We start from the raw sequence: 18,892 nt of genomic DNA, 5'->3' as shown, positions 1-18,892 counted from the left end.
ATGCAGCCTGCTGTACAAAGGTAAGAGTCGCATTCACTGCTCTGTCTACATTTGCCTTGTCCATCTGATACGTTGCTTCGAAAGGGGTTGCCCAGGAGAGAATGTGGCTCTTGGGTTGAAGGAGGCTTCCTGCCCTGATTTAAACGTTACAAATTTAAGTACAAGTTTTGCACAAGTTCAAGAGAGATTAGCATGGTGAGGGGCATGCTTGTGTGTAACAGCACCTCTGCTTTTAGGGCTGTGGAAGAAACACATTACTTAACGATAGGATAATTTCTTTTCATCTGTGACTCAAGCAGAAAGCAAAACAATTCAGAGAGAAAAATATGCCAATAACTTAATAGTTTATTAGTCAGTCAACAATATTACAAATATTTAAAAATTACTTATTATATAAATAGTTGGCAGCAAACTATTCCATTACAGAGTTAAATTACCAGTACAACAGACAGACTGGAGATTTAGACACCTGGAAGATAACAGTAAAATGAACTAAAATATTTTAACAGAAGATTTTAAGCTGAAGGCGATCAACTAGGGAACCAATCCGCCAGCACCGCTGCTGGGTCACCCCATTCATTTCACTGGGACTTTTATGGGGCTCCACTGAAACCAACAGAGGTTGCTCAGCGACAGTGATTCCTGCATTGGTTCCTTTGTATCCTTAAAAAGCATGGATTTTCTTTTTATTTAGAAAAAAATAAAAACTGTTTTAACACCACATTAGGAATACAAAATAAAATTAACTGAAAATATTAATTTGCATATCAAAGAACCATTTATAATTACAATCCAAACACTCCATAAACCACTTGTGCGATTCTTTACAGAAACTCGGAATTTAGAAACTAGTTGCTTTAATATTACAAAGATTTAGGCTCCAAAAATAATTCAACATAAAATAAACTTTTAGCAATTAGCGTCATAAAATTATATATTTCCACATAAAAATACAAAATAATATTAATGACAAGAATATGAAAAATTATTCCAAGTATTTTTGCTATTTGAAATAAAACAAACAAACAAAACCCAAAACAACAACAAAATAGAAATATGCATGAAAAAAGTCTCTCCTTTTGTTAGCAAAACACTATCCAAAATAACTACGATCATTTACATCAGTACAAAGATTTCTGGATTTTAAAAAATATTTGCAATGACAAAAGGGGTTTTCTTTTCTGACAGTAAAAAATGACACTGTGGATAAAATTTGCAAAAGATGCAATGAAAAAAATAAAATTTGCATTAAAAAGGTTTACACTGTTATTCTTTTTATACAAACATTAGAAACAGTATTGCACGTCACAACACAGAATCGAGGTTAGTCAGCCTTCCAAAATGTGTTATATTCAAGTTTTGTAGCATCTTTGAGGAGAGGCTCTGTGCAGCCAGATGCAACAGGGAATAAAATATCAAGTGTTTTCCATACACAAATATATAAATGCTAAATGTTTCCTTCTTAACAAAAAGTGTGGACTTTTAAAGTATTTTTTTTTCTTCCACAGTCAAATGTTTGGGCAGCAATATGCACATTTGGGGAAATAAAAGAAGCTTTAAAATACAAAAATACAATAAAATTAACAATCTCCTACAAAAATAGTAAAATAAATATGATTTATATAAACAAAAACCAATACAGTGTTGAACAGTTAAGAAAATAAGGGCACAATCCACTAGGGACATCTCTTACATTATTATCCTGTCTTGAAACAAACAGGAGCTGTGCAAAAGCACATTATCTCAGCCTCCATTGAGATGAATGTGCCCATTCACTTCAAAGAGTGCTGATGCAGGAGAGCTTCCAGGTGGATTGTGGCCTAGGAACATGGATTTAAAAAGGAATAAAAAGAGGAGATGTACGGTAAGTTACAGGAGCTATTAGCCTCAATAGCTCCAGAAATGAAGTGAGAAGCATAGCCTGATATTTAGAATAGTTTACCCATACCAAAGGAAGGGTATCACTGTTTCCTTACAGTTTTATTTGGGGAGAAAAAAAGGATTTTTAAAACATCTCCAATTATTTCAATTTTCCATATTCATTTTCATTATTTAAAACATGTAAAGGCTCTTTAATTTTAAACTCCAAGCAAGAAATATGAAAATAAAGTTAAAAACATCTGCAGAATTAAATTATATCTAAATAATTAACATTGCAAAACTACTGATTTTTTCCCATTTCTAAATTCCAAAAATTGAGGTATAGCAAAGGAGATGTTGTCAGTCAAAAAAAAGTGTGCCTTAAAATAGCTGACTAGTTGGAAAAAAAATCTCTCACAGAGATATAAAAATAGTGCATAACAAATGTCAAAAATGGATCAAGGTCTGGTAGGGTTTAAGGTTAGAAAAGAATACTCCAAAAAATCTGGAGGATCATGGTTAAGTAACAAATAGGATACATTGACAACTAAATCAGTTAAAAAGCTCTTCTTAAAACAGCATCAACTTTAAAACCTTAAAAACTTGAACCACAACCACAACGAAACAGCAGATTTAGACATGAAACCACATATTGAACAGTACAAAAAAGCACATTGCAGACAACCAATATAAGAGCAACACTTTGCTTACATGAAGGATTGTCCACAAGGGATTGCCAAGGACAAAACCCTTGCAAATTTCTCTCTTGGAATAAGACTTTCAATTCTGCACTGGGTGCTTGCTTAAACTGTAGAGTGGCTCTTTCTTCCATTGAAACATAAGGGCTAGTTGCATTAAAATGTTTTGTGGAGGACAAAAACACTGCTAATGAATTTCTTGCATTTCAATTCAGAAACAGCCCCCCTCCCTCCCTCCCCCTCAAAAATCTTGCAAGCAATGTCGTCACTTATAACTCCTTCATCAAAATCAAAACACTATGTTTGACTTTCAGTCAACTAACTATATTGCAACAGTGACCCTAGTTTGACAGAAGTCTTAAATGCACCTAAGGTCAAACAAGCACACAGTTTAAGCCAGATTTCACTGTTGTCTTAAAGGTAAGATTTAGCTTATGCAACTAGCTGTCTGTATATTACACCATCTCCATTTTGACTTTATTTTATTACTAAAGCATTAAGTTTTCTTGTATGAGCACATTTTTAATGCTCATTTCTCAGTAGTTTCCCATTTGGTGACTGGTTAGCAGTGGGCTGGCCATCTTTGGTTTGTAAAGGAAGTTTTAACCGTGAACAATCAAGAGGGCTGAAATAAATATAAATCTATTAAAAAAATCTAGTAATTTTGCTCAAACGTGTCTAAGCTACACCACTCCACATGAATTAGAACCACACATCACAAAGTTGCACAGGGATTACAATATTACATCCAGTCTGCAAAAATTGAATTCCACTACCAACCAGGTCACAAAATGGCTGCACTTTCTAATCTAAAACTAGTTTGCATATTGTACACATGTAGGACATTTTTAGAGGAAAAAAAACTTGAGTCACAATAATGCATGCAAGTGTCTTTTGTTACAAATTTTGCAATTTGCTCATGCTATCTAGATTTCAGAGCATTAATTTTTTTTCAATAACTCACCTTTTGTTAGATCTAGTGCATGCATATGGTGTATACAGGTAAGTAAACATGCAATTTTTCACATTCTAAAACTATGGCAGTTTATGCCATATTGTGCTGCCTGCATTTTAATCGGCAATGCAGTGTATCTTAAAACGTTTTAATCCCGTATTAATAGGTGGCATTACACACAGCACCTATATAGCAGCAAAGCTAATACAGCTTGTGATTATAAATGTTTAAAAATAGCTAATAATTCAGATTATCTTGAGGTATTATTTCTTGCAAGTCAAAATGGAGAGCAAAAAATCAACCCTATTTTTTTTAATTGATGTATACACTGAAAATAGCAACAACAATAAAAATAAGCTTTTTTGTAGCAGACATATTCCATCTTCACTATTTTTGCTACCTTTGGTAAATTACTAGGGCAGATCTTGAAGTTAAAAACCCATGTTTAGAAATAAGTGCACGCTTCACCCACTAAATATAGCAGCAGACAGTGTGCCCCTATGCAAAAACATTCTCATATCTAGTTTTAATTTTACATATAAAAATAAGTTGGAGAAAATACAAAAAAACATTTTTTTTTATTTTAACATGAAAATATCACAAAAATTATTAAGCCTGAGATGTAGGGTTTTGGTGAAAAACAAGAGGCTTTGTAGTGTTTTGGCTGCTGAAAAAGATGCATGTATTGAGAGTTGGGGTGAGAAGCAGAAGAATGCACTTATTTCTTCTGCATGTCAGTATCTTCAAACACAGTAAGCCACATGCACCCTTTGTTCCTTAAGCAGATGCTGGAGAAGCAGGCTCAGTTCCAGCGGAAGTGGATCTGGCGCGGGCGGTCAGCCCCTTCCTTAACCAATGGCTTATGGAATTCACGTCCTGCCCGAGAGTGGATATTCGCCCAGCAAAACTCACAGTAATACTGCAGGCAAGTGACATTGGCACAAAAAAAGGGAGCAAACTTTCCACCACACCGTGCGCCCTGGCATTCGTCACACATCTGGTCATCCAGCACATATGGCTTTACCTCCACCTGTTTCAGAAACAAGCACACAAGAGGACAAGCGATCAGATTAGCTTCACATATCGTTGTTAAATTTGTATCCTTTATTTTCTCCAGGAAAATATGGGTGGCATAAATGGGGCTTTAACTCAACCCTTATTTCAAATTTAACAACTGACCCACTTCATCACACTACAGGGAGCCTCCCCCCATCATCCTGACCAGCACTTCGCCCAGTGAGAAAGGTAGCAGCAGGTCAGGCGGGGGGGGGGGGAATGAGGAGGGGAGCGGAATGGAGGAGGGAAGGCTCAGTGAGGTATCAGAGCCCTTGCACCGCTCAAGCCAACAAGTGGAAGAGGGAGCACAGTTGCTTCCGGCACCCGAATTGAGGCGCGCCCCCAAACGCAGGTTTAGAGGGTGGCGTTTTGGGGTGCCCAAGCTATTATGCTGGCCCTGGAGCAGAAGCGCGCCATTGCCGTATTCTGAGAGTGACTAGGAGGTCATGTTTTCTGCTGTCTCTGCACTATAAATAGTATGCACAATAAAACCCTTAAAGACAGAACGGACTGGAGCGTCTTTACTCAGGAGTAGCTGCAACAATCCCCTGACAGGTTCAGTGTGGATTTTCAGGCTGCCAGAGAGACACCAGTCTTGCATACTGTTTTCCTCCTCAATAAATCTGACTGCCAGAATGGAAAAATGGCAGAGGTCCAGTGCCTGATTTGCATGAGACCTGTGTTTGCTGCTGAACTTTAACAAATTGTGTTAAGGGAGGAATTGGAACGCTGTAACAAAAATCAGTTCGACATATTTTTTAAAGAAGACATTTCATGTTTCTCTTTTGTCCCTTATAGTGAATAAACCAAGAGTTCACTAAAGTTGAAGTAAACTGTTGCTGCAAACTGGTCTAAAACACTGTAAAAACCTTGATAGCAGAATGCAGTTGTGAAAAGATGTTATTTGTTTTAAGTGACTTAACTTCAAACTACATCTTGTAATACCTGGATTCTTGAAATACCCGGATATAATGAGAAGAACATCCATTTCAAATTATATGGGTGGGTTTACAAAAGCAGACTTCCCAACAGCATAATCTGGCAAAGTACAGCAGTTGAGTATGCACAGCCTTCACATAGATGTTGCCCATTTGGGTGAACATGGTGTGGCTCGGTGAGACTTGTATTCGGGATACAGTTTCACCTCAGTATAGCTTTTCTGACACCCAAATCTCTGTGTTGCTCAGATTTTTAAAGTCACTGTTTGTTGCTGATTGACATGATTAGATGATCTAGACCAACTAACACCTTCCGTTATCTATCTCAGGCAATCTGCTACCAGAGATCTTATTGTGGCAACCAACCCCTCCCCGCCTTCTACTTGCTTCTTGTCATGCTAGTTAATATTTTCACTAAACAACTGTACTTCTTATATAATGAAAGCAATTCCAAATGTTGCCCAAATATAGGTTGAACACAAAACATAGGTAAGAATCCCCTTGAGATAACTGCAATTCATATTTAATTATCAAAGCTTGACAGAGATAATTTCTGACTGACTGTCCACTTTTGGCTTGTTTGTATGAATCATGCATTTATTCATATATAAACCACCTTGTGGCTCAGTGTCCACCAAAGTGACTTCTAATACACAAACAATTAAAATAAGCACCATATGGTTCAGAGAGGAGAGGTTTTCAAGAAACCAGAGGAACTAGAACTACAGCATAGGGAGATTGATTTATTCTCCTCTTGGCAATGTTACTGAAAGGTCTAGCTTGGCTTGAATAACCTGCAGGGAGACAGTAGACAGGATATGTGACTTATTTTGGGAGGGCAAGGGGCTGCCCTACTGGAAATTTCCCCAGCTGTTGTTGAAGGTTCACCTACTGAACACTGGAATGAATGTCTCTCTGGAAAAACATGCTGAGAGCTTCAGGAATCATCTACATGTTCAGTAAAATTACATGTTGATGTATCATACTGATGGAAACATACTATGTAGCAGGAAACATATTAAAAGATAGGGCAGTGGAGATATATAATTGGCATGTGTATGTGTTTTGTAAGAGCAGTGCTTTTTCAGAGGGTACTTAAGGGGGTACCTCTCTTTCTTTGGTTAAAAGATGTGGCTCTTACTGTAATAACTTCATGGTGAGTACCGGCACTTATTTTTCTAGAAGAGAAGCACTGCGTAAGAGCAAATGCAGTTCCAAGCTCTGGAGCAGATCTATGGCACCATGGGAGGGATATAAACCCTCCAATTGATTAGAGCCAGTTAACCTTAACATCTTGTAGGAGCCCGACATCCCATACAGACACTAGGCAATAAGTTTTCCCTAATGGCAACTGGCTTGCAATCCAGGCTGTGCGCATGCAGACACACACTTTGTGCCCAAGTAAAGTGCCCCCTCCCATGCTGACACCCTCATATGCTTCTCATAATGCAGTCTGTCCAGTTGCTCCCATAGAAAATAATAGTTGCTATAAAATACAGCAATGTCATGATTGACATTAATTTGATACAACTTACTCGTTTATCAATGTCACCATGTTGAAGCTGAACAAACCGAGCACTAATAGCAGCAATGTAGCTCTGCTGATTGGAAAAAGCAACTCGCCCAGCACCTTTTGGATATTTGAGTTCAGGATCTGTATCAATTCCAGCGTAACAAACTCCACCATACAGACGGTCCATTATCATGGCTAATTCCACTACAGAAGAACAAAAACCATTGCAGTAACATTAAACTACGTTGATATACTTTAAATGGGACACATATTAATAATGGATAATGGGATGGGAAAACCCATAAGCCATGGATCCTATGGTTTGCTCAACAGCAAAAACAGTGCCTAGAATTAAGAGTTAAGCTAGCAGTGGTGGGGCAAAAGGGCAACTTGTACAAGGCTACAATCCCGGGCACCAGGCAACACCTGCTTGCAGTGCTGTTGTGTTAGCAAGGGGGATAACGGCCACTCTGGTGCCATCGTATTGCACAAATTTGCTACAGTGCTTTAATAGTACTATACTTACCAGCTCGTAATGGCCTGGGGACACCACCAACAAAAATGGTTTTTCGGGGATCAAGAGGCTGAGAACCATCCATCACAAAGTCACTATCACTTAAGTTCCAGGGACGGATCTGGACCTATTAAAACAACAAATAATAGATCTGCATATTACGTTTTCACTAGATGTAGATTATTAATGCTTGGGATATAGGTCATTCACATGCAATATAAATAGGTTCAGTAAAGGTAAAGGGGCCCCTGACCATCAGGTCCAGTCGTGTCCGACTCTGGGGTTGCGGCGCTCATCTCCCTCTATAAACCGAGGGAGCCGGCGTTTGTCCGCAGACAGCTTCCGGGTCATGTGGCCAGCATGACAAAGCTGCTTCTGGCGAACCAGAGCAGCACACGGAAACGCCGTTTACCTTCCCGCCGGAGCGGTCCCTATTTATCTACTTGCACTTTGATGTGCTTTCGAACTGCTAGGTGGGCAGGAGCTGGGACAGAGCAACAGGAGCTCACCCCGTTGCAGGGATTCGAACCGCCGACCTTCTGATCAGCAAGCCCTAGACTCTGTGGTTTAACCCACAGAGCCACCTGGGTCCCAAATAGGTTCAGTACAAAACCCAACAGTATAAAATACTGTATAAAACCACTGTGCTACCTAGAATCATACATAAAACACACGTCTTCACAATGCTACATAAATCACAGTAACATATATAGAACTTACATATTGAAAGGGTAGAATTTAATACAGATTAAAAACATTAATTATTAAAAGATATTAAGGTTAAACAAGGGCATTTCCAAAGCAGTCAACTGCAATCTCCTTAATAACTCTTACCTGGATTTTCATTGCTGCTAGGGCAAAAAGAGAGGAGACCTTATGGGTAACCCTACAACTGGTGTCTGACAGGAGGTATTTTCTGGAATGGTGTGGAATATAGATGGGGCAGAATAGATCCCGAAAATTTGGTTTTTGGATCAGAGTAAAGTGAATAAAAGAACAAATAGTGAGGCAGATACTCAATATCTGGGGCCCTGCAAATACACAAGAGGAGTGCCAAGGAGGTATGAGAATATCTGCCATCAATCAAAGCTGTGGGCATCATTAAGAAATGAAGGGCTTTAAATGCTTGTATAATCTTTGAAAGGGATGCGGGTGGCACTGTGGTCTAAACCACTGAGCCTAGGGCTTGCTGATCGGAAGGTTGACAGTTCGAATCCCTGTGACGGGGTGAGCTCTCATTGATCGGTCCCAGTTCCTGCCAACCTAGCAGTTCGAAAGCAAGTCAAAGTGTAAGTAAGTAAATAGGTAGCGCTCCGGTGGGAAGGTAAATGGCATTTCCGTGCGCTGCTCTGGTTTTGCCAGAAGCGGCTTCGTCATGACCTGGAAAAACTGTCTGTGGACTAACATCGGCTCCCTCGGCCAGTAAAGCGAGATGAGCACTGCAACCCCAGAGTTGTTCACAAGTTGACTTTACCTTTTTAAGCTTTGAAAACATACTAAGTTTAACCAAGGAGTATGCACTGGCAGCAAGATTTGGTTTGAGCCCTCATTTGGTGCTATAAAAATTGGTTTAATTTGGCTTGAACTGGGTTCAAATCAGACTTCTGGTTTAGAAAACCTTAGCCCTTGTCTCTCCTCACTGACTATAATGGAGAAATCAATAAATAGCTCTACATTCTTCTACTTTGGACAGAACTGAATGAAATTTACAAATATTTATGTATGTATGTATGTATGTATGTATGTATGTATGTATGTATGTTGTTTATGTTATTGTTATTTACGACGATGGTATACTTGGTCCCCCCCTTCTCATTTTAGGTAACTCAGTGAGTTTCATGGTTGAGTGATATGAACCTTGGGTCTCCCAGGTTCTGGTACAATATTCAAGCCGCGATACATCACACCGGTTCATAGTAGTCCCATCTCAGTGAACAAAACCTGACAAACTACAGAATAACAGGTACAGTACAGGGTGCTTTTAAAGTATGAATTTTAAAAAGAACCCTCTATATTTTTTTTATTTCTTTTTGCTGTACAGTGGTACCTCTACTTACAAATTTAATGCGTTCTGAACGCACATTAGTAAGTCGAAAAAAATTGTAAGTTGAATCCCATAGGAATGCATTGGGAGAAAAAAAATTGTAAGTAGAAGCAACCCTATCTAAAAATTCGTAAGTAGAAAAAATCCTATCTAAACCGCATCCAAGATGGCGGAAGGAGCTCCATTCGTAAGTAGAAACATTCGTAAGTAGAGTTATTCGTAAGTAGAGGTACCACTGTATTAGATGAAATTTGCGGGCATGGTAGTGCATTCTGAGGAGATGAATACTGTTAAATTTCAGAAGGATTGGTGCAGGATATTTAGAGTTAGGCACCTTTACATTTGATCGAAAATCACATACATCACCGAAGTGCCCCTAATAGTAACCTGCAAAATCTCAGAAGGATACCGGTAAGTGTAGGCAACTAAGAAATGGTGTTGAATGAAAAAATATGTAAACAGTTCCAGTCTTTTTTGTGTCCTGCTCACAAAGTCAGGAACTAAATGCAAATCTGATTTAACATGCTGCATGTTTAACATGTAGCGGGCATGTGGCAGGGGCAGAACCAGGAGGACTTGAACAAGCAGCATTTTGCATGCAAGCACCTCTAGCAGAACTACCAAAGAGCACAGAACAGACAAGAACAGGGCTGATGTATTACTTCACTGTGATTGGAGAGCCCTGGTAAGGTCAACTTGTTTAGTTGCTGTCTTTCAATATTCAAGGTACTGCACTTTTTATAACAACTGTATAGATCCAGATGTTTGGGTCCAAGGATCAAAAAAGTTATGAAAATTCTAGCAGAACCACTGCAGGGATCTGAGGATTAACCTTCTTCCCTGCAGCAGTGATCCTGCTAACCCTCCACCACTGCTATTGTTGAAGGGGGAAAAAACAGACACATTAAATGCATTTAACATCATGGCCCTAAGTAACAACTTGCTTCTAGCTATTTTTATCACCATCCTCTCGGAAGCAGCCTTCATACAATGACAGTTATGACCCAAAGGCCATGTTAGCTTCACTTACGGGCTTGTCCTTGATAGTAGGGCTGGAAACACACAGATAAAGTTTTCCATCTTCTTCAATGCAGGCATCGATCAGTGCTTGAACAGAGGTCTCCTCTTGGAAAAGAAGGAATGCATAACCTGAACAGCACAGAGGGAAAAAGGCTTGAGTACCGTTAATATATTCTTAAGTACAATATGACCAAAAACCAAAGGACTCCATATGTATGTTCCATGTGCACACAGGAGTTTCAGTGTTTGGGAGAATGGGAACATGCAGAGTTTTGATACCAGCATTGAAGCTACCTGATGAGATCCCAGGCCATGTTTTAAAACTTCTGGGTAGTGAACAACTGAAGAGAGTAGGCTCTCAAGCAACACATACGCTGCCTTTCCTGAGTTTTCTTTTTGGTGTGGTTAGATTGCCCCACCTCAGAACCATAGAGAGGGAATTCACAAGGTAATCTCACATTTTTACTTTCTCTGCTTTTACTTTCTCAGTAGAAAAGTAGTACATACCGGTACTATAATAGGGCAGATACCAACAACCCTGAAGCTACCTTCTATAATGCTTATTTCAAAGGCTGTGTTGACTCATTCATTCTCTTCCATCTAATAATGTTCAGTAAATGGATGAAAGACTTCAATGGTTGTAAACTGACTCTACAGAGAACTTCTATATCCTGGAGAAGTGGCTGGATGTCACCCTGAGTGGACCATGGCCCCTTTGGGAATAGCTATTTCCAGAGCCTGATACAGTCGTATCTTGGTTTTGAATGCCTTGGTACGTTTTGGTGCCCGAACACTGCAAACCCGGAAGTGAGTGTTCCGAATGTGAGCTGAATGTCCGACGGGGCTTACGCAGCTTCCGATTGAGTGCAGGAAGCTTCTGCAGCCACTCAGGAGCTGCACTTTGGTTTTCAAACTGTTCCAGGAGTCGAACAGTCTCCTGGAACAGATTAAGTTCAACATCCAAGGTACCACTGTATGTTTTAAGAATATAGTCCATAGCTACTGAGCAGCTGTAGAGATGGATACCTGAGCTCCCCAACAGGAGGGTTTGAGTTAGACAAACAGAACTTGAAAGGTTCCACACTATTTTGCAGCATTTTAGTTTACCTAACAAAGGTCCTAATATTGGTGTTGTATTTTTTCTTATGAATGAATACACTTACCATATATACTCAAGTATAAGCCGACCCGAATATAAGCCGAGGCACCTAATTTTACTTCAAAGAACTGGGAAAACTTATTGACTTGAGTATAAGCCGAGGGTGGGAAATGCAGCAGCTACTGGTAAATTTCAAAAATAAAAATACATACCATCCTATATCTTTTCCAGCTGTCAGCTGCGGGGAGAAGCAGCGAGGAAGGATCCCTTCCTCGCTGCTTCTCCCTCCCCATCGCCTTGCACAAAGCAGGCATAGGACGGGGGTTCAGAGAGTCGCAGTGCAGCGATTCTCCAAACCCCAGGTCCTGTGCCTTTCTCCACTGCCGCCCGCCTCACTTGAATATAAGCCAAGGGCGGCTTTTCCAGCACATTTTTGGTGCTGAAAAAGTAGGCTTATACTCAAGTATATATGGTACCTTTACTTTTGGGGTGCACTACAATAAGTTTTGTTTTGTTTGAGTAGGAGCATGGCTTTTGTTGAATTGTCATGTTGTATATTAAAAGTAGAGAAAGTAATTTAATTTAGAATGACATGAGACTGACTATTCTGGTAAGGAATGAAGCACACCTTGCTCCTGGCTCCCATAGCGGCATGCAGTGTTACCTCGCATACAGAGAAATTATAAAAAAATTCCTTCAGTAGCACCTTAAAGACCAACTAAGTTTTTATTTTGGTATGAGCTTTCGTGTGCATGCACACTTCTTCAGATACACTGGAAACAGAAGTGTCAGACCCTTATATATATACAGAGGGTGGTGGGGGTGGGTGGGAATGGGTGATGGGCTGATGGGAGTGGTAAACCTGCAGCCGTTAACAGCCATCCACAGGTTTACCCATTCCCACCTACCCCCACCACCCCCTGTACATATATAAGGGTCTGACACTTCTGTTTCCAGTGTATCTGAAGAAGTGTGCATGCACACGAAAGCTCATACCAAAATAAAAACTTAGTTGGTCTTTAAAGTGCTACTGAAGGAATTTTTTTATTTTGCTTCGACTCAGACCAACACAGCTACCTACCTGTAACTAGAGAAATTATATACAGGCTTTGAGGGCTAGTTCACAAATTGGAAACAGTGTCTGTATGTAAATTTGTGGAGAAACCTATATGATGAACTGAGCTACATATTGAGACTAACTGCAGTCATCAGCAGCCACTTTCACAAGTGTGTTGACACTTTTCTCTAGCTACTATAAATATAGCAATGGATGCTGCACTTTGTTATGTGTGCTGCCCAAGTCACCACACAATCATGTATAAATAAAGAATAGAGGGAAGCAAGGCGTACATGTGTGAACGAGGTTCAAGTCTTTTCAAAAAATGCCTTATATGGAGTGAAGTACTCAGAAAAGCAATACCTTTAGGTGGAAAGTAGGATTTACTTTCTGCTTTGTGAGGCCAGTCAACGACCAGAGGTCCAAATCGTCTGAAGCTAGCAGTAATTTCATCTAAAAAAATTGATGCAAATAATTGAGTAAATGTATTGGCTTGCATTTCCTTTCTTAACGTTTTCCACAGCTACTTATGAACCATTTACTTACGTAAGTATAACTAATGTAATTTTAAATGGCTCACATTGGAAGTAGTTCTGTGTGAACTCTCTTCCAGCTTGACATGGAACTATTTGGGTTTCGTAAATCTTTCAAAAACATGGAAAGACAATACAAAAGGAGTGATGCTAATAAATACTATTTATTTTAAAACTGTTTGTGCCAATTGCATTCCTGCTCTTGGAAGGGGAGAGCCTGCCCTGCTACCTTCTAGAGGCAAGAGACTCAGGGTAGTTTATTCCTTTGGGAGAGTGGACCATGTGTTATAAAGTTTAGTTTGAAGTAAATCTTATTGATTTCAGTAAAGCTTACTTCTAGGTAAGTGCATATAGGATCACAGTATCAATTCCATATCGATTTGGTTTTTCCAAGACAGCCCCCCCCCCAAAAAAATCGAGCAACTCACCTTCATCAATATCTGGAGGAAGACCACCAACAAACACCTTCCGAGAGAAACGTTCTATCCGTTCTCCATTCTGATGAGCAGAATAGCATGTAGGTGAATTCAACACACCTACTTGGTCACTATGACCATCATCCAGTAAGCCATCATCTATTGGAAAGAGGGAAGAACGACCTGGGGTGGAAAAAAAGAGAGAACAGAATTCAGTGTTATTCATGGATTCTTTATTCAAACCTCTAATGGTCAGACTAGATGTCATTGAAAGCTTCACACTGGAGATCAGTAGCTGTGAGACCATGATACGGGAGGGAAAAGTTAAAAATACACCTGCTACATGGCATAGTGCCAATTCTGACACGCACACCTTCCCGTGTTTAAAAACAGATATGGTTTTTTTGCATGGGGGTTAAGTTCTGCCTTGCCCCCTTTTCTGGCCACTTCCAGGTTGTGGAATGAACACATGCGCAGTCGCAGACATATTGGATAAGTGTAAAACGGTCATTGCCTGGATGTGAAATATGGTATGTATTCATAAATTTTATGTATCATGCAGTTGGACCCTTAGTAGCCTTGGGCATGCTACTATCTCTCACAATCAGCATTCTCACCTGCAAGCTGAAGACAATAATAGACATCCCTATAAAGCTGCCATAAGGATTCCTAAGATCACATAAGTGCAGTGTTTTAAACACTCTAATGTACTATACAAATGCCAATTCTGCAATGCGAAAGAAAGAAAGCAATGTTAAAGGAATTATGTTTTCAAACAGCAAAAAAAATTTTTTTTGCCAATTTAAAAATATTTAAGGAGAGCAAATTTCAAAAGTAAAGCAAAGGATTAATGTGTTGCTTTAATAAACCTATATTGTTTTGAATAAATGTAATTAGAACTGTTACAATATCGGTGCTTCAGAGTTCAGGCTGTGATCCATTGTGGGATTACCCTTTTAACCATTGCGGAACTCACATGCTCGAACAAATACAGAATCCATTTACAAAAGCCACGCTTACAATATAGAATTCATAGCAGTCCTGTCTTTCCTTGGTTTGTTCTCCATTAATCCCTTTGCAATGCTATCCAAGGCCTAGTTGCTGTTATACTGAAGCAAAACATTAACTGGGATAAAAATGATAGTTTGTTTAAGAGATTTCTTTTAGTCGGCATTGCTCTCCAGTTACAATAGAACAGATTTGGGTAGTAAGAGCTTGGCTGGGTACATAAAGGTCAACTGGCTCATTCTGTTGTTGAACCGATGCTTGTAGGCCCCTAACTAGCTTTGAATTTCCAATAATATTTTACCAGGGTAGGAGAAAAAGGAATTGCATCTACTTTTTATAAAATATTACTTGATATCCAGATGGGACTTTTGTATGATTACATGCACACGCACACACCCCACACTTAGTGCATTCCACTCTAGTGCAACCACATTTACACAGTTCATTGTTAAATAAATGATTCTGGGATTTCTGCAGCAGCAAAATGTTATTTATAAATTGTTTAATAAAAAGATTTTTACAATAAATAAATAAATTAATAAGTATTGGTGCTTCAGACTGAGGAGAATTAATTTTAATATGAAAACATCCTAAGAACTAGCAAGTAAACAGTCCAACATATTCCATTTGCCAACAATCGTCAAACTGCACGTAAAACCAGAGGGAAGTCATAGATATTGCTACGTCTCCCATGTTCCAATCAAACTGGGCATAGAGGCCTAACTGACCGGTTCAGAGGAAACTACAGAAGATAATGGTATTTCAGAGTAGATTTTTCTCAGTTTATTGGGAAAGGTTTTGTGACTGAAACGAATTTTAATTCAGCTATGGTGTGAAAGCACCTGATTGGCACCGAGGCTCAGCAACCAGACAGGAGTTTGCTTGGAAACAAAAACACAAAACAACAACCAAACAAACGAGACAAAGCTCACTAGGTGCTGAAAAAATATTATTCATTGGGTGGTGTCCAACAAACCCATTCCATCTGTGCAAGGATGTTGGATACCACACAATATTTACAAAAGCATTCCTATGGCTAACACATTCTGAATACGACATCACATCCAGAGGCAGTAGATACTTCTTGTCTCCTGAATGAGAAGTTTCTTTGTCTTTTCAGAGAGCACTCCCAAAACACAAAGGAACGTCTCATTCAGAAGAAAAGTACTGCCTCTGATGAGAAGATGTCATACTCAAAATGTGTTTGCCATAACAGAACTTAGGAATCCTTTTCTAAATAAAGTACTCATTTTTTTAGTATCTGCCATTTTTTTAGTACCTTTCATTTTGTTTGGTATTGTTGCCCTTCTTTTTTCCTACAGATTTCCTATGAACTCATTATGCTCGGAATGCCTCCTTTAAGGAAATAAACATACACAAGGTGGTGGTTGTTTTCAAAAAAAGAGGGAAGGGGAAATACTGTATGTAAATGAAATTTATCCAGACTTGTTTCTGAGTATTTAAATAGCAAAGTGGCTCACTGTGACTTATTTGCGAAAGCATTTCACAGAGTGAAACAATCAGATGCACTTTAATATGGGTTCCACATTGTTTTCAGCTACTTAATTTGCTACTGGAGATGTCTCATTTGTCATTATTTTACTGTTATTTATACTGTATCTATTATTTTCATATGAAATTGTGAGCAACCTGGAAGGCTGAAAGTCAGACCAAAAATATTTTAAACAAAACAAACAAACGCCTTAGGATGCAATTTCATGATCATGGAGTCATGTTCTCATGAGGCTCCTTGCAAGACCATGCAGGCCACCACCCTAAAAGAGCTAGTGGAAAAAGCTATTTGAAAAAAGGAACAGAAGAATTATAACCAAACCAAAAGAATCTGAATAAAACTATGGTGAACTGATACAAATGCCAACTTCACAGAGCAGGAGAAAAGAACATTTAACATGCTGTTGGCCTCTTAACCCAAAAGCTCATGTTGTCATAGCAACAACACTCACATAATTGAGAAAACACCACAATGTGAAGTGCAAAGGGTAGAATGAGAGTCAAAAGTTCTCTCTTTTGCATACATAACATCTTTCATCAACACATATTAACAAAGAAACATCCTCCATTGGAAACAGGGTGATATCCAATGCTGTCTGTGCACAAGCAGGACAGACTTCCATTTACGTAGTGAGGGTTCCTCCTCCTGTACTCCTTTCTGCAGCCCCCACCAATGTGTACCTAAAATCTGTTCCAGAGGGTTGGGGGAACATTCAGAGCAATATTTTAATGGAACACAGGAGGGAGAAGACAAAGTGTAAGTTTGCTTCCGTGATGTTGGATATTACTGAGACAGGTGTGTGTGTGTGTGTGTGTGTGTGTGTGCGTGCACACACACACACACACACACACACACGTGCAAGCATACATGTTCAGCAGCCAATATGCACATAGCTTCCCAAATGATAGCAGTTGGCACCCACTCCCTCACCTCCAAGTATTTGGAATAAATTAGCCAGCTACAAAATGGGACCCTGGTAAGGAAGTGGATGACCTATAAGGATTATTGGTACCTTTGTGTATTTCAGCTTTAGCTGTGATTTGCAACGTGTGGGCCAAGCAATTGCTATCAGAAATAATATAGTATCAAAGATTTAAGATGTGAGTTTCATCTGGATTCTGTGCAGTGGTAGGTGTGGTGACATGGATACCACTGCATTTCTTGGTCCTTTCAGTAAGTTATGTGGAATTAATGAGGATGTGTTGGTTCTATCCAATACAGTGAGCCACTGAAAAGACAAAAACATATGTAGCCATGTTAGTCCAACATGGATACAAATGCATTTTGTGTATCTTGGAGAATATCAAATTTAGCTGCCCACGTGAGAGCGCCTGAAACTGCAGGTTGTGATTTTCAGCCACCTAAATATGGGAGTTTACATTCTGGAGTGCTACATATCCTCCAAAGCAAGAAGGAAATGCTACCCAATTTGGCTTCTGTGACCACCTAAAATTAATCTCTAGCTTTGCCAATTACTACCATGCTTTTCCTTACTTCCATCTCTGCCTCAGAAGGGTTCCAAGTTTTCTAATTCACAGCTTGAATGAGCTCAGATGATGGTGGTGACCAGGGGCATTTCCCCCCAACTCCCACTGGAAAACCTACTATGAACTACAGTAATATAGAGGTAACATACCTTTGCCACAGCTATCCATGCACTACCGGTAGTGACTTCCAGGTTAGGCTACTATGATACTCTATATAAGGGGTTGCCTTTGAAGACTGTTCAAAAACTTCAACTGGTACAAAATATGGCTGTCTTGACTACTCATTGGGCCCAGGTAGATGGAACAATTTCACCAAAATTGTGCCAGTTGCACTGGTTACCAATGCGTCACCACTGGTGATGACTTTAAAGCCCTAAACAGCTTGAAAGTAAGTTACTTTAAGGGCTACCTTGCACTTGATCTGCCTATCTGTTCATTAAGATCTACTTCAGAGGCCCTTTTCAGACACTTACCTATAAAAAAAAATAGGCACATGAAAACAGGCCTTTTCAGCAGCTAATTTTTGAACTCGATTCAAAGCAAGCTAAGGCAGGCTCCATCCCTCGCTACTTTTAAATGAGCCTTGAAGTTTCATTTTTTGTGATCTTTGAGGGCTAATCTAGGACCTGCAAATTGGAAGCTGATTTTGCTGAGCTAGATTATTTTTAATTTATTGTATGGGTTATATATTTTTGGATGTAACTGTGTATTTTCAAATGATTTTATTGTTTGATTCTACGGGTGCATTTATGCACAGTTGCAAACAAGTTTGGGAGGCAGTGGTGCCTAAAAAGTGGGCTAAAAGCCTATGAAATATATAAAGAACATAAATCTGAAGGTCCATTCAGAATCTAACAGGGACTAATCTAATTAAGTCTGTACACTTCCTTCTGTAAACCATCTTGGGGCTGTTAAAATATGAAGGTATCATGCCTTTAATATCACACCAACCTTTTCTCTTTTCCCTCCCACATGATAACATTAGACTTTAGCCTGATGGAGATGCTTGAGAAGTCAACCACTTTTTCAGTACAGTATTTTATGATGGTTCACTTGGTTCTAATAACTGTATTAGATTGTGGATTTTGGGTCATGGTGACAAGAATCTCTTTGCTGTGGTGTTTTCCCATATTGCTCTTAATTTAAACCAATACTATATTATTAACCAATGCCCACTGCCA

General features: G+C 39.3%; 1 protein-coding gene across 5 annotated transcripts in view; it reads right to left on the bottom strand.

The window, feature by feature from the left end:
- Positions 1-327: 327 nt before the first annotated feature.
- The window catches only part of CPEB2 (cytoplasmic polyadenylation element binding protein 2), a 71,742-nt gene continuing 53,177 nt past the window's right edge, over positions 328-18,892 (bottom strand). For all 5 annotated transcript variants that reach the window (XM_060279078.1, XM_060279074.1, XM_060279076.1 and 2 more), the window contains 6 exons: positions 13,716-13,886; positions 13,118-13,207; positions 10,609-10,727; positions 7,547-7,661; positions 7,043-7,224; positions 328-4,543 (listed from right to left, as the gene is read on the bottom strand). In XM_060279078.1, coding sequence (XP_060135061.1) covers positions 4,316-4,543; positions 7,043-7,224; positions 7,547-7,661; positions 10,609-10,727; positions 13,118-13,207; positions 13,716-13,886 — 905 coding nt within the window. In that variant the 3' untranslated portion in view covers positions 328-4,315. The remainder of the gene's footprint in view (positions 4,544-7,042; positions 7,225-7,546; positions 7,662-10,608; positions 10,728-13,117; positions 13,208-13,715; positions 13,887-18,892) is intronic.

Source organism: Zootoca vivipara, chromosome 9 (assembly GCF_963506605.1).
Source record: "Zootoca vivipara chromosome 9, rZooViv1.1, whole genome shotgun sequence".
In the NCBI taxonomy this organism is placed as follows: domain Eukaryota; kingdom Metazoa; phylum Chordata; class Lepidosauria; order Squamata; family Lacertidae; genus Zootoca; species Zootoca vivipara.
This window is presented reverse-complemented; position numbering and strand designations above follow the sequence as displayed.